The sequence below is a fragment of the Pelecanus crispus genome, unplaced genomic scaffold (assembly GCF_030463565.1).
Source record: "Pelecanus crispus isolate bPelCri1 unplaced genomic scaffold, bPelCri1.pri SCAFFOLD_242, whole genome shotgun sequence".
In the NCBI taxonomy this organism is placed as follows: domain Eukaryota; kingdom Metazoa; phylum Chordata; class Aves; order Pelecaniformes; family Pelecanidae; genus Pelecanus; species Pelecanus crispus.
This window is the reverse complement of record NW_027461322.1, coordinates 19,958-34,973: the sequence shown is the minus strand read 5'-3', so window position 1 is coordinate 34,973 and position 15,016 is coordinate 19,958. Positions and strand designations below refer to the sequence as shown.

The window sequence follows — 15,016 nt, the reverse complement described above, 5'->3', positions numbered from 1 at the left end:
TGACACGGGGGGGGGGGGGGGAGTCCCAGAATGTCCCCACGGACAGGTAGGACACGGGGGGGGTCCCGGGGGGTCCCCAAGGACAAGGAGGACACAGGGGGGGTCCCCACAGACAGGCAGGACATGGGTGGGGGGGGTCCCCCAGGACGGGCAGTAACATGGGGGGGGTCCCAGAGGGGTCCCCACAGACAGGGAGGACACCGGGGGGGTCCTAGAGATGTCCGGGGGGGGGGGGGTGGTGGTGGTGGTGGTGGTGGTGGTGGGTCCTGCGGGGTCCCCAAGGGCACAGCCATCTGGGGGGGGTCCCCAAGGACAGGCAGTGACCCCGGGGGGCGTGGGGGTGTCCCAAGGTCAGGCAGTGACCCTGGGGGGGGTTCTGGGGGTCCCAAGGTCAGGCAGGACATGGGGGGGTCCCAGGGGATCCCCAAACACAAGCAGCGACCCGGGGGGTCTCAGGGGGTCCCCAAACACAGGCGGCGACCCGGGGGGGGTCTCAGGGGGTCCCCAAACACAGGCGGCGACCCGGGGGGGGTCTCAGGGGGTCCCCAAACACAGGCGGCGACCCGGGGGGGGTCTCAGGGGGTCCCCAAACACAGGCGGCGACCCGGGGGGGGGGGTCTCAGGGGGTCCCCAAACACAGGCGGCGACCCGGGGGGGTCTCAGGGGGTCCCCAGTGACCCAGGGGGTCCCCAAACACAAGCAGTGACCCGGAGGGGGGGTCTCAGGGGGTCCCCAAACACAGGCAGCGACCCGGAGGGGGGAGGTGTCTCAGAGGGTCCCCAAACACAGTGACCGGGGGGGGGGTCTCAGGGGGTCCCCAAACACAGGGGGTGACCCAGGGGGTCCCCAAACACAGGCAGTGACCCGGGGGGGTCTCAGGGGGTCCCCAAACACAGGCGGCGACCCTGAGGGGGGGTCCCCCAAACACAGGCAGCAACCCAGGGGTGGTCTTGGGGGGGTCCTCAAACACAGGCGGCGACCTGGGGGGGGTCCCCAAACACAGGCAGCGACCGGAGGGGGGAGGTGTCTCAGAGGGTCCCCAAACACAGTGACCGGGGGGGGGTCTCAGGGGGTCCCCAAACACAGGTGGTGACCCAGGGGGTCCCCAAACACAGGTGGTGACCCCCAGGGGGGGTCTCAGGGGATCCCCAAACACAGGTGGTGACCCAGGGGGTCCCCAAACACAGGCGGCGACCCGGGGGGGTCTCAGGGGGTCCCCAAACACAGGCGGCGACCCTGAGGGGGGGGTCCCCAAACACAGGCGGCGACCCGGGGGGCACGGCAGTTTATTGGGGTCTCAGTTCTTGTAGCCCCGGCTGGCCCGGCGCCCGCGCGCGCCCCGCTCGAATTTCCGTCCCTTGGAGCGCACGTAGGGCCTGGGGGGGGGGGCGTGGGGGGGTCAGGGGGGGACCCCGGGGTTCGGGACACCCCCCAGCGACCCCCACAGCACCCGGACACCCCCCACCCCTAAAGGATCCAAATATCTGAGCTCCCTCCCCACCAAGGGGACCCCAGCACCCAGACCCCCCAAAAGAGCACCCCCAAAATCCAGACCCCACTCCCCTCCTGGAGAGCCCCCCCCAGCATCCAGACACCCCAAGAGAGCCCCCCCAATTCCAGACCCCCCCAAAAGAGCCCCCCCAAATTCCAGACACCCCCAAAAGAGCCCCCCCAACATGCAGTTCCCCAAAAGAGCCCCCCCTAACATCCAAACACCCCCCAAAATCCAGACCCCACTCCCCTCCCAGAGCCCCCACCCCAGCATCCAGACCCCCCCCCAAAAAGCCCCCAAAAAAGCCCCCATCCAACATCCAGACCTCCCCAAAAGAGCCCCCACCCCACATGCAGACCCCACTGCCCCCCCAAAAGAGCCCCTACCCAATATCCAGACCCCCCCCAAAGAGACCCCCAAAATCCAGGACCCCCCCAGCAGGACCCCAGCACCCAGGTGTCACCCCCCACCCCCCCAAAAAGAGCCCCCCACTCACTTGGTGTGGCTGTGGGGGGTCCCGGGCGCCTTCCCAAAGTGCCGATAAACCTCCCGAGCCTTGCGGGGTCCTGAGCGCGGAGGGACAGACGGACAGACAGACACAAAGGGGTCACCCCACGGCCGTGGGGGGGGTCCGGGGGGGGTCCACAGGGGTGTTGGGGGGCACTCACCGGAGAGCAGGACGGTGCCCTTGCCCTTGGGGGAGGCCATGGCCAGCTGGTCGAAGGTCATGATGGTGCCCCCCGCCCGCAAAATGCGGGTGCGAGCCCCCCGTGTCACCCGCAGGGCGCAGATCTGGGGGCGAGAACGAAAAAAACAAACAAAAACATGAGTGGGGTGAGCACCGGCCCCCCCCAAGCACCCCAGGGACCCCCCACGCACCCCAGGGACCCCCCCACGCCACTGACCTTGAGCTTGGGGATGTTCTGGATGCGGATGTCGTCGGTGATGGTGCCCACCACCACGGCCGTCTTGTCCTCCCGCCCCGGCCGCTTCATCATCCGGATCTGGGGGGGGGAGAGAGAAAAAGGGGGTGCTGGGGGGGACAGGGGTGCAGCTGTGCCCCCCGACACCCTCAGGGCCACCCAGGGACGCAAGTACACCCCCAAAACCCTGCCGGGGGGACGCAGGGGTGCGGCTGTGCCCCCCAACACCCCCCAGGGACACCCAGGGACGCAAGTGCACCCCCAAAACCCTGCTGGGGGACGCAGGGGTGTGGCTGCAGTATCTGACACCCCTCAGGGACACCCAGGGGTGCAGCTGTACCCCCCAAAACCCCGCTGGGGGGGGACACAGGAGTCTGGCTGCGGTCTCTGACACCCCCCAGGGACACCCAGGGGTGCAGCTGTGCCCCCAAAACCCCATCGGGGGGGACCCAGGGCTGCAGGTGCAGCCCCTGACACCCCTCACAGACACGCAGGGGTGCAGACGTACCCCCCGACACCCCCCAGGGGCACCCATGGGTGCGGCTGCACCCCAAAACCCCACCGGGAGGGACACAGGGGTCTGGCTGTGGCCCCCGACACCCCCCAGGGGCACCCATGGGTGCGGCTGCACCCCAAAACCCCACCGGGAGGGACACAGGGGTCTGGCTGTGGCCCCGACACCCCTCAGAGGCACCCAGGGGTGCAGCTGCACCCCAAAACCCCACTGTGACAGACACAGGGGTCTGGCTGTGGCCCCAACGCCCCCCAGGAGCACCCATGGGTGCAGCTGCGCCCCAAAACCCCACCGGGAGGGACACAGGGGTCTGGCTGTGGCCCCGACACCCCTCAGAGGCACCCAGGGGTGCTCCTGTGCCCCAAAATCCCACCGGGAGGGACACAGGGGTCTGGCTGTGGCCCCGACACCCCCCAGGAGCACCCATGGGTGCGGCTGCACCCCCAAAACCCCACCAGGAGGGACACAGGGGTCTGGCTGTGGCCCCCGACACCCCTCAGAGGCACCCAGGGGTGCTCCTGTGCCCCCCAACACCCCCTCCCGGGGGTGCCAGAGATCATTATTGAGCATTTTGGGTGCAAACAGCGCTATTTTGCGGGCCCTGGCTGCAGGGTGCGCGGTCGCAGGGTCCCTCGCAGGGAAAAGCCCCCCCCGGGGCGCACAGCGGCGGCGTTTGGGGGGGGGACAGACAGGAGCGGGCCCCCCCCGGAGCCCCCCCAGCCGCGGGGCACTCACCATGCGGGAGAGGGAGAGGGGGCGGCCGGTTGGTCCGGCTCATGAAGAGCCGCTTCAGGATCACTTTGTTAAAGGCCGAGTTCGTCCGCCGGGCCAGGAACCGGTAAAGCTGCGGGGCGAGAAAACACCGGGACCAGGGCGGGGGTGGTGAGTACCGGCGGGAGAGCCCCATTATCCCAGCAGCCCCCCACCTTCCCCGGGGCCCACCTTGACGAGGAGCCGCAGGTAAATGTCCTGGCTTTTGGGCTCCCGACGCCGGACTTTCCGGTCCCGGTTATGGCGGATATCGATACCCTGAGGGAGTAAACGGGAAGGGGGGGGGGTGTCAGGCCGCCGCTAGGCCTCAGCGGGAGCCATCAAGCACCGGCCCCGCCGCGGCGCCGCCATCGCGCTCCCCAAGCTCCCTCCAGCCTCCCCCGGCAGCGGCGGCAGCGGCCCGGTGCCCCCCGGTGGCGGATGGCGGCGGATGCGCGGCCCCCTCCCTCCCCATCCAGAGCGGACCCACCATGGCGCCGGCGGCGGCGGCGGATGGAGGCAGAGGAAAGAGCGCGCCCCGCGCGGGGGGTTATGGGAGAGCGGCCGCCACTTCCGGCCGGCCACCGGAAGTGAGTGGGTGAGGCCGCTCTGCGCGGCGCCGCTCGATGGTGCGGGAGGACTGCGGCGTCGGGCAGAGAGGCTGCGCAGCGGAGGACTCTGGCGTTTCGTTCGCGTCGTTAATTGAGTTATAAAGCGGGCAGGCAGCGGGAGGAATAGCGCCGGGACCCCGCCGCTGTCCTGACGTGCCGCCCCTCGTTCGACCCCGCTATCCCGGGGCTTTTCTTGGAAAACCGGGGCCTTGCCCTCAGCCAAGATGGCGGCCGCGGCCTCGCCCCCCCTCGGGCGACCGTTGCCATGGCTCCGCCGCTCCTATTGGCTGAAGCGGCGGCCCCCGCCCTTCGCGTCCCCAAGATGGCCGCCGTGTCCCCGCCTGGCCCGTGGCGCCCTCAATAAAGATGGCGCCGCCCCAACATCACCGCCCGTTGGTCCTCACGGCGGCGCCGCCCTCAACCAACATGCCGGGGCCGCGACGGGGCGGGGCAAAGGCGGTGACGCCTTCTATTGGCTGCCGGCGGGGGGCTCGGCGCCGTGCGATTGGTGGGGCTGGACGGGAGGCGGGGAGCGCTTCCGGGGCGGAGGGCAAGGCTGCCGGAGGGGAAGAGAGGGCGACAGCGGGACCGGCGCCTGGGGGGGGGGGACGCGGGCCCGGGGGGGCCGCCCCGGGGCCCTCCCCGATACGGGGGGGCCCATGACAGGGTGGGAGCACCGGGGGGACCGGTTATAACGGTCTAGGGGCGGGTGACAACGGTGCTGGGGGGGCAGAACCGGCCGGGAGAGGGTGTGAAATACCGGCCGGGGGGGGGGGCAACCGGTGCTTGGGGGGGCGGAACAGGCCCCGGGGGGTCAACACCGGTCCTGGGGGGGGGGTAATACCGGCCCTGGGGGGTTATAGCGGCCCCGGGGGTACCGGCGGCCCCCGGGGGGGTCACTCCCAGCCCGTGGGGCTCGGCTCCGCCCCGTCCCGCCCCCCCCTTTTCCCCCGCCCCCCCCGCACCCGATGGGTGTCGGGCGAGGAGAAAGAACGGGACGGGCACCCTGCGCAGGTGGGGGGGGCACCGGGAATGGAGGGGGGCACAGGGAATGGAGGGGGGCACCGGGAATGGGGAGGGACACCGGGAATTGGGGGGGGCACCGGGAATGGCCCTGGGGAATTCGGGGGGCACAGGGAATGGGGGGGCACAGGGAATGGGGGGGGCCCTGGGGAATGGAGGGGTGCCCTGGGGAATGGGGGGGGGACACCGGGAATAGGGGGTGCCCTGGGGAATGGCGGGGTGCCCTGAGGAATGGGGGGGGGGCATCGGGAAAGGGAGTGGCACCGAGAATGGGGGGGTGCACCAGGAATGGGGGATGCATTGGGGAATGGGGGGGGCACCGGGAATAGGGGGTGCCCTGGGGAATGGGGGGGGGGCATCATGAAAGGGAGGGGCACAGGGAATGGGGGGGTGCACCGGGAATGGGGGGGTGCACTGGGGAATGGGTGGGACACTGGGAAAGGAGGGGGCACCAGGAATAGGGGGGGTGCACCGGGAATGGGGATTCACTGGGATAGGGGGGGCACCTGGGGGACCCCTGCCCCGTTCCCAACCTCCCCCCCCATCTCCCCAGGCCCTGGCTGAGCCGCCCCCCCCCGCCCCGATGACCGAGGAGCCGTTGCTGGAGGGGGATTTTGGGGGTCCCCCGGGTACGGGGGGGACACCCCGCTTCCACCTCCGCCTTACCCGGACGGAGCTGCAAATCCTGGGGGGGCCCCCGGGAATGGGGGGGCCCACGCTGCGCCTGGCCGACGTGGTGGGCTGCCACACGCTGCGTGCCCCCTCCCTCCCCGCCGCCGCTTTCTTCGCCGTCTACGCCTACCCCCCCCGCTGCCGGGGGGTCCCGGGGGGACCCCGGCGCCGCCGCCGAGCCCCCACTTTCCGGGTGGACGCGGCCCCCCACTACGAAGGGAACCGGGCGACGGCTGAACGTTGGGCCCGTGCCATCCGCTGCCTTGTCCGGGGGCTCCCCCTGCCCCCCCAGGCTGGTAAGATGGGGGGGTTTGGGGGGGGTCCTGGGGTTTGGGGGGGATCCTGTGTGGTAGAGGGAGGGGGGACCCAGGCGTTCGGGCCCCGTAGGAATGGAGGGGGGGAACAGCTGGGAGGTTGGGGACCCCCCCCCCAGGACTTGGGGAGGGGACCCAGGTGTCTGGGGACCCCCCAGGAGTGGGGAGGGGACCCAGGAATTGGGGGAGCCCCCAGGAGTAGGGAGGGGACCCCCAGGGATGGGGATGGGGAGGAGACCAGGAATTGGGAGACCCCCCCCCCCCCCAAGATTTGGGGAGGGGACCCAGGTGTCTGGGGACCCCCCAGGAGTGGGGAGGGACCCCCAGGGATGGGGAGGGGATGCAGGAATTGGGGGAACCCCCAAGATTTTGGGAGAGAACCTGGGAATTTAAGGGGGATCCCATGTTCCGTAGGGAAAGGGGACCCAGGCATTCGGGTCCCATAGGAATGGGGGGGGGCACCCAGGTTTCTGGAGACCCCCCAGGGATTGGGAGGGGACCCAGGAATTGGGGACCCCCCCAGGAGTGGGGAAGGGACCCCCAGAGATGGAGAGGAGACCCAGGAAATTGGGAGACCCCCCAAGATTTGGGGAGAGGACCCAGGAATTTGGGGGGGATCCCATGTTCCGTAGGGAGAGGGGACCCAGGCATTCGGGTTCCATAGGAATGGGGGGGGGGCACCCAGGTTTTGGGAGACCCCCCCAGGGATTGGGAGGGGACCCAGGAATTGGGGACCCCCCCAGGAGTGGGGAAGGGACCCCCAGAGATGGAGAGGGGACCCGGGAATTGGGAGACCCCCCAAGATTTGGGGAGAGGACCCAGGAATTTGGGGGGGATCCCATGTTCCGTAGGGAAAGGGGACCCAGACGTTCGGGCCCCATAGGAATGGGGGCGGGGCACCCAGGTTTCGGGAGACCCCCCCAGGGTTGGGGAGGGGACCCAGGCATCCGGGGTGCTCCCCACGCCCCCCCCGGAGGGGGACCCCCCGTGCACCCGCCACGGCCGGTGGAACGAGGTCCGGCCCGAAAACCGGGGCCTGCGGGCGCGGGGGCTGGCGCCGCCCGGACGCCTGGGTCCCTTTTTTGGGGGGGGCGGGGGTGGGGGGTGAGGCGCCACCCGGACGCCTGGGTCCCCTCAGGGTACAGTGGGGGGGGTCCCATGGGTGGGGCGGCACCCGGATACGTGGGTCCCCTCTTGGGTCCTGAGGGTGGGGACCCAGGGATTTGGGGGGGGGGGTCTCTGAGATGGGTGGGGGGGATCTCTGGGGTGGGGACCTGGGTGGCTGGGAGGGGGTCCCAGGGATTTGGGAGGGTCCCTGGGGTGGGGACCCAGGAATCTGGGGGCGTCCTAGGGTTTTGGGGGGGGGTCTCTGGGGTGGGGGGGATCTCTGGGGTGGGGACCTGGGTGTCTGGGAAGGGGTTCCAGGGATTTGGGAGGGGTCTCCAGGATGGGGGGGATCTCTGGGAGGTGGTCCCAGGGATTTGGGGGGGGGTCTCTGGGGTAGGGGGCATCCCTGGGGTGGGCACCCAGGCATCCAGGGGGGTCTCAGGGATTTGGGGGGGTGTCCAGGATGGGGAGGGTCTCCAGTGGGGATCCAGACATCCAGGGGGTCTCTGGGAGGGGGTCCCAGGGATTTGGGGGGGGGTCTCTAGGATGGCGGGATCTCCAGGATGGGGATCCAGGGATCTGGGGAGTCTCTGGAATGGGGACTGAGAGATCTGGGGGGGCATCTCCAGGATCGGGGGGTCTCCAGAGGAGGACCCAGGCATCCAGGGGGATCTCCGGGATGGGGACCTGGGGGGTCTCTGGGAGGGGGTCCCAGGGATTTGGGGGGGGTCTCTGGGATGGGGGAGCTCGCAGGCAGCGATCCAGGCATCCGGTGGGTCTCAGGGTGAGGATCCAGGGATCTGGGGGGTCTCTGGGGAGGGGGTCCCAGGAGTCTGGGGGGTCTCTGGGATGGAGACCCAGGAGTCCAGGGGGGTCTCTGGGAGGGGGGTCCCAGGGATCTGGGGGGTCTCTGGGATGGGGGTCCCAGGAATCCAGGGGTCTCTGGGATGGGGTCCCAGGAGTCCAGGGGGGGTCTCTGGGATGGGGTCCCAGGGATCTGGGGGGTCTCTGGGATGGGGTCCCAGGAGTCCAGGGGGGGTCTCTGGGAGGGGGTCCCAGGGATCTGGGGGGTCTCTGGGATGGGGTCCCAGGAGTCCAGGGGTCTCTGGGAGGGGGGTCCCAGGGATCTGGGGGGTCTCTGGGATGGGGACCCAGGAGTCCAGGGGGGTCTCTGGGAGGGGGTCCCAGGGATCTGGGGGGTCTCTGGGATGGGGACCCAGGAGTCCAGGGGGGGTCTCTGGGAGGGGGTCCCAGGGATCTGGGGGGTCTCTGGGATGGGGACCCAGGAGTCCAGGGGGGTCTTCAGACAAGGACCCAGGAGCCCGGGGGTCTCCATCCCGCAGAAATCCTGCCGGAGCCGCGGGCGACGGCGGCTGCTGCTGCTGCTGAACCCCTTTGGGGGCCGGGGCCAGGCCCTCAGCTGGTGCCAGACCCACGTCCTGCCCATGATCACCGAGGCCGACATCAGCTTCAACCTCATCCAGACCGGTGCGGGGGGGGCTGGGGGGGGCCGGGGGGCGGCAGGGCAGGGGGGCTGGGGGTGCCAGACAGCGCCTATAGGGGCTATAGGGGGATTTTGGGGGGGGCTCTGGGGGGCCACGGGGGGCTGGAGACCTGGGCTGGGGGCTCAGGGAGCAGCCTGGGGGGTGTCAGACAGCGGCTGTGGGGACTTGGGGGGGTTATAGGGGGATTTGAGGGGGCTGGAGACCTGGGCTGGGGGCTTGGGGGAGGCCTGGGGGCCATGGGGGAGTTTGGGGGTCCCTGGGGGGGGGCCAGAAGGGGTTTGGGGGGTCCCTGGGGGCCGTGGGGAGGTTTGGGGGTCCCTGCGGGGGGCAGAGGGGGCTTGGGGGGGTCTCTGTGGTCCATGGTGTTGTTTGGGGGTCCCCTGGGGGGGGCAGAGGGGATTTGGGGGGTTCCTGGGGGCCATGGGGGGGTTTGGGGTCCCTGGGGGGGGCAGAGGGGATTTGGGGGGTCCCTGGGGGCCGTGGGGAGGTTTGGGGGTCCCTGCGGGGGGCAGAGGGGGCTTGGGGGGGTCTCTGTGGTCCATGGTGTTGTTTGGGGGTCCCTGGGCGGGGCAGAGGGGGTTTGGGGGGTTCCTGGGGGTCATGGGGGGGTTTTGGGGGTCCCTGGGGGGGGCAGAGGGGATTTGGGGGGTCCCCTGGGGGCCATGGGGAGGTTTGGGGGTCCCCTGCGGGGGGCAGAGGGGGCTTGGAGGGGTCTCTGTGGTCCATGGTGTTGTTTGGGGGTCCCTGGGCGGGGCAGAGGGGATTTGGGGGGTTCCTGGGGGCCATGGGGGGGTTTGGGGGTCCCTGGGGGGGGCAGAGGGGATTTGGGGGGTCCCTGGGGGCCGTGGGGAGGTTTGGGGGTCCCTGCGGGGGGCAGAGGGGGCTTGGGGGGGTCTCTGTGGTCCATGGTGTTGTTTGGGGGTCCCTGGGCGGGGCAGAGGGGGGTTTGGGGGGTTCTGGGGGTCATGGGGGGTTTGGGGGTCCCTGAGGGGGGCAGAGGGGGTTTGGGGGGGTCCCTGGGGGCCCCGGCTGACGCGTCTGCGTCCTCGTCCCCCAGAGCGGGCGAACCACGCGCGGGAGCTGGTGACGGGATCAGCCTGGACGAGTGGGACGGGATCGTCACCGTCTCCGGGGACGGGCTCCTCTACGAGGTAACCCCCCCCCCCCCCCCCCAGCACCCCAAAATGGGACCCGGGCCTCGGGGACACCCGGACGCCTGGGGTGGGGACACCCAGACGCCGTCCCCCCACCCCCGCAGGTGGTGAACGGGCTGATGGACCGGCCGGACTGGGCTGCGGCGCTGAAGATGCCGCTGGGGATCCTGCCCTGCGGCTCCGCGGCTCCGGCAACGCCTTGGCCGCCGCCATCAACTTCCACGCCGGGTACGGGGACAACGGGGACACGTGGGGGGGGGCACGGGGACACGTGGGGGGGACACGGGGACACGTGGGGGGGACACGGGGACGTGGGGGGACACGGGGACACGTGGGGGGGACACGGGGACGTGGGGGGACGCTGCCGGGGATCCTGCCCTGCGGCTCCAGCAACGCCTTGGCCGCCGCTGTCAACTTCTACACGGATACGGGGACGCGTGGGGGGACATGGGGACACGTGGGGGGACATGGGGACATGTGGGAGGATATGAGGGGACATGTGGGGGGACATGGGGACATATGGGGGGACATGGGGACATGAGGGGGGACATGGGGACATGTGGGGGGACACGTGGGGGACATGGGGACACGTGGGGGGACATGTGGGGGGACATGAGGGGGGACATGGGGACATGAGGGGGGACATGGGGACGTGGGGGGACACGTGGGGGACATGGGGACATGTGGGGGGACATGGGGGGACATGGGGACATGTGGGGGGACACGTGGGGGACATGGGGACACGTGGGGGGGACATGTGGGGGGACATGGGGACACGTGGGGGGACATGAGGGGGGACATGGGGACATGTGGGGGGGACACGTGGGGGACATGGGGACATGTGGGGGGACACGGGGGGACATGGGGACATGAGGGGACATGGGGACATGTGGGGGGACATGTGGGGGGACACGTGGGGGGACATGGGGGTCACAGGGACACATGGGGGGACATGGGGACATGAGGGGACATGGGGACATGTGGGGGGACATAGGGACACGTGGGGGGTCACAGGGACACATGGGGGGACATGAGAGGACATGGGGACATGTGGGGGGACACGTGGGGGGACATGGGACACAGGGACACATGGGGGGACATGGGACATGAGGGGTCATGGGGGACATGGGGGGACATGGGGACATGTGGGGGGACATGGGGACATGAGGGGGACATAGGGACATGTGGGGGGACATGGGGGGACACAGGGACACAGGGGGGACATGGGGACATGAGGGGACATGGGGACATGTGGGGGGACATAGGGACACGTGGGGGGACATGAGGGGACACCGGGACACATGGGGGGATATGGGGACATGAGGGGGACATGTGGGGGGACACGTGGGGGACATGGGGGCACGTGGGGGGATGGGACGTGGGGATCGGGGACGGGGGCTCCCTGTGCCCGTGGCCTTCTGCCTGATGCGTGTCCGTGGCGTGTCCCTGCGTGTGCTACGTCCCTGTGCCATGTCCGTGTGCCATGCGTACGCGTGTGCTATGTCTGTGTGCCATATCCCTGTGGCGTGTCCCCGCACGTGACACCACTGTGCCCTGTCCCCATGTGTGACCCATTTGTGTGCCACATCCCTGTGCCGTGTCCCCACGTGTGCCACATCCCTGTGCTGTGTCCCTGTGCCGTGTCCCCACGTGTGACCCATCCCCGTGGTGCGCCCTCACGTGTGCCATGTCCCTGTGCCGCGTCCCCACGCGTGACCCATCTCCGTGCCGCACCCTCATGCACGCCACGTCCCTGTGCTGTGTCCCCACACGTGACCCGTCCCCATGCCGTGTCCCCACGTGTGCCACATCTCCATGCTGCGTCCTCACGCATGACCCGTCCTCATGCCGTGTCCCCACACGTGCCACGTCCCCGTGCTGTGTCCCCACGTGTGACCCGTCCCCGTGCTGCACCCTCACATGTGCCACATCCCCATCCCCACACGTGACCCGTCCCCGTGCTGTGTCCCCACGTGTGACCCATCCCTGTGCTGTGTCCCCACGTGACCCGTCCCCACACGTGACCTGTCCCCGTCCCCACACATGACCCGTCCCTGTGCTGTGTCCCCGTGTGTGACCCGTCCCCGTGCCACATCCCCGTGCCACGTCCCCACATGTGACCCGTCCCCATGCTGTGCCCTCACATGTGCCACATCCCCATCCCCACGCGTGACCCGTCCCCGTGCTGCGTCCCCACGCATGACCTGTCCCCGTGCTGTGCCCTCACGTGTGACCCGTCCCTGTGCTGTGCACTCATGCGTGCCACATCCCCGTGCTGTGTCCCCATGTGTGACCCATCCCCATGACCCGTCCCCACACGTGACCCGTCCCTGTGCCGTGTCCCCACACATGACCTGTCCCTGTGCCGTGTCCCCACGCGTGCCATGTCCCTGTGCTGTGTCCCCACGTGTGACCTATCCCCGTGCCACGTCCCCGTGCTGCGTCCCCATGCGTGACCCGTCCCCATGCCGCGTCCCCACGCGTGCCACGTCCCCGTGCCGCATCCCCACGCATGACCCGTCCCTATGCCGCATCCCCACGTGTGCCACATCCCTGTGCTGCGTCCCCACGCGTGACCCATCCCCGTGCTGTGCCCTCATGTGAGCCACATCCCTGTGCTGCGTCCCCACGCGTGACCCATCCCCGTGCCCCGTCCCCGTGCTGCGTCCCCACGCATGACCTGTCCCTATGCTGTGCCCCCACGTGTGACCCATCCCCGTGCCCCGTCCCCGTGCTGCGTCCCCACGCGTGACCTGTCCCTATGCTGCGTCCCCACGTGTGACCCATCCCCGTGCCCCGTCCCCGTGCTGCGTCCCCACGCGTGACCTGTCCCTATGCTGTGTCCCCACGTGTGACCCATCCCCGTGCCCCGTCCCCGTGCCGCGTCCCCACGCGTGACCTGTCCCTATGCTGCGTCCCCACGCGTGCCACGTCCCCGTGCCACGTCCCCACGCGTGACCCGTCCCTATGTCTCATCCCCACGCGTGCCACGTCCCCATGCCGCGACCCCACGCGTGACGGGTCCCCGCGTCCCCGCCAGGCTGGCCCCGGCGCTGGGCCTCTCGCTGCTGCAGAACTGCGCGGTGCTGCTGTGCCGGGGGACGCCGTCGCCGCTGGACCTGGTTTCGGTGACGACGGCCTCGGGCGCCCGCGTCTTCTCCTTCCTGAGCGTGGCCTGGGGCTTGGTGGCCGACGTGGACATCGAGAGCGAGCGGCTGCGACGCCTGGGCCCGGCGCGCTTCGCCCTCGGCACGGCCGCGCGCTTGCTGGCCCTGCACACCTACCGCGGCCCGCCTCTCCTACCTGCCCGCCGTCCCCCGCAGTGCCACCGCCGACGTCGCCGCCGATGTCACCTCCGACGTCGCCGCCGCCCTGCCGCGCGCTCTCTCCGACCTGGGGCTCTGCGCAGGGACGCCCAGCGGCCCCGGTACCCCCGAGGGGGACGGTGGGGATTGGGGGGACATCCCGGGGCTTGGGGACACCTCAGGGTTTGGGGACACCTCAGGGCTTGGGGACACCCCTTGGGACACCCCTGGGGAGACCCCAGGGCTTGGGGACAACCCCGGGAAGAAGGGTGCTGCTGCTAGAGACGTGCCGGTGCGGGAAGGCACCCCAGGACGCGGGGACACCCCAGGACGCGGGGACATCACGGTGCCGGGGGACGCGTCCAGCTTTGGGGACATCTCACGCGATGGGGTTACGCCAAGGCACGGGGACGCCGCGAGCGATGGGGCCACCATGGTGCCTGGGGACAACTCCAGTTCTGGGGTCACCTCAAGAAATGGGGACGCCCTGAGTGACGGGGCCACCACGGTGCATGGGGACGCCCCCAGCCCTGGGGACACCCCAAGTGATGAAGCCAACACGGTGCATGGGGACACCCCAAGAAATGGGGACACCCCGGGACATGGGGACACCCCCAGCTCTGGGGACACCCAAAGGCATGGGGACACCCCAAGAGATGGGGCCACCAAGGTCCCATGGTGTCACCTCAATGCACCGGGACACCCCCAACCTTAGGGACACCCCAAGAGATGGGGTCACCAAGCTCCATGGTGTCACCTCAACGCACGGGGACACCCCCAACCTTAGGGACACCCCAAGAGATGGGGTCACCAAGGTCCATGGTGTCACCTCAACGCACAGGGACACCCCCAACCCTGGGGACCCCCAAGAGATGGGGCCACCAAGCTCCATGGTGTCACCTCAATGCACGGGGACACCCCCAACCTTAGGGACACCCCAAGTGATGGGGTCACCAAGGTCCATGGTGTCACCTCAACGCACAGGGACACCCCCAACCCTGGGGACCCCCCAAGAGATGGGGCCACCAAGCTCCATGGTGTCACCTCAACGCACGGGGGCACCCCCAACCCTGGGGACCCCCCAAGAGACGCATCCCCCGCCCCTCCCGCCTCCTCCCCGGGCGGCCCGGTTGACGACTTACTGGTGCCACTGGGCCAACCGGTGCCCCCCAGTTGGGTGACGCTGGAGGGGGACTTCGTGCTGGTCCTGGCCATCTACCAGTCGCATTTAGGGGCCGAGTTGGTGGCGGCCCCCCGGGCCCGGCCGGACGACGGCCTCATCCACCTCTGCTACGTACGGGCGGGGGGTCTCGCGGGGGGCCCTGCTGCGGGTGCTCTTGGCCATGGCGCGGGGCGGCGGGGGGGACGCGGCCACCGCCGGGCCCCCCTTGGCCCGCGTCCCCGCTCGCGCCTTCCGCCTGGAGCCGCTGACGCCCCGCGGGGTGCTGACGGTGGACGGGGAGCGGGTGGAGTACGGCCCCCTCCAAGGGCAGATCCACCGCGGGCTGGCCCGGCTCCTCACCCCCGCCGCGCCCTGAGCCGGGGGGGACGCGGGGGGGGAACCCCCCCGGGGACGTGGGGGGGGGTCATGGACACCCCCCAAGGGGTGAGGGAGCCGGGGGATGGGGAGAGAGGGGGTTGGGGGC

At 70.3% G+C, this 15,016-nt stretch overlaps 2 protein-coding genes across 2 annotated transcripts; one reads left to right on the top strand and one right to left on the bottom strand.

Annotated features, from left to right (window-relative positions):
• Positions 1-1,270: 1,270 nt before the first annotated feature.
• Positions 1,271-4,236, bottom strand: RPL18 (ribosomal protein L18). The gene is given in 8 exon segments (XM_075727389.1): positions 1,271-1,376; positions 1,989-2,058; positions 2,161-2,284; positions 2,398-2,496; positions 3,665-3,685; positions 3,687-3,773; positions 3,872-3,958; positions 4,170-4,236. Coding segments are annotated over 8 exon segments (570 nt in total). The 5' UTR covers positions 4,173-4,236; the 3' UTR covers positions 1,271-1,297.
• A 4,615-nt stretch (positions 4,237-8,851) lies between these two features.
• Positions 8,852-14,908, top strand: LOC142596942 (sphingosine kinase 2-like). Its single transcript, XM_075727390.1, is given in 9 exon segments — positions 8,852-8,894; positions 9,969-10,001; positions 10,004-10,086; positions 10,089-10,247; positions 10,250-10,293; positions 13,106-13,355; positions 13,357-14,006; positions 14,241-14,673; positions 14,675-14,908. Coding segments are annotated over 9 exon segments (1,929 nt in total).
• The last annotated feature ends 108 nt before the right edge of the window (positions 14,909-15,016 follow it).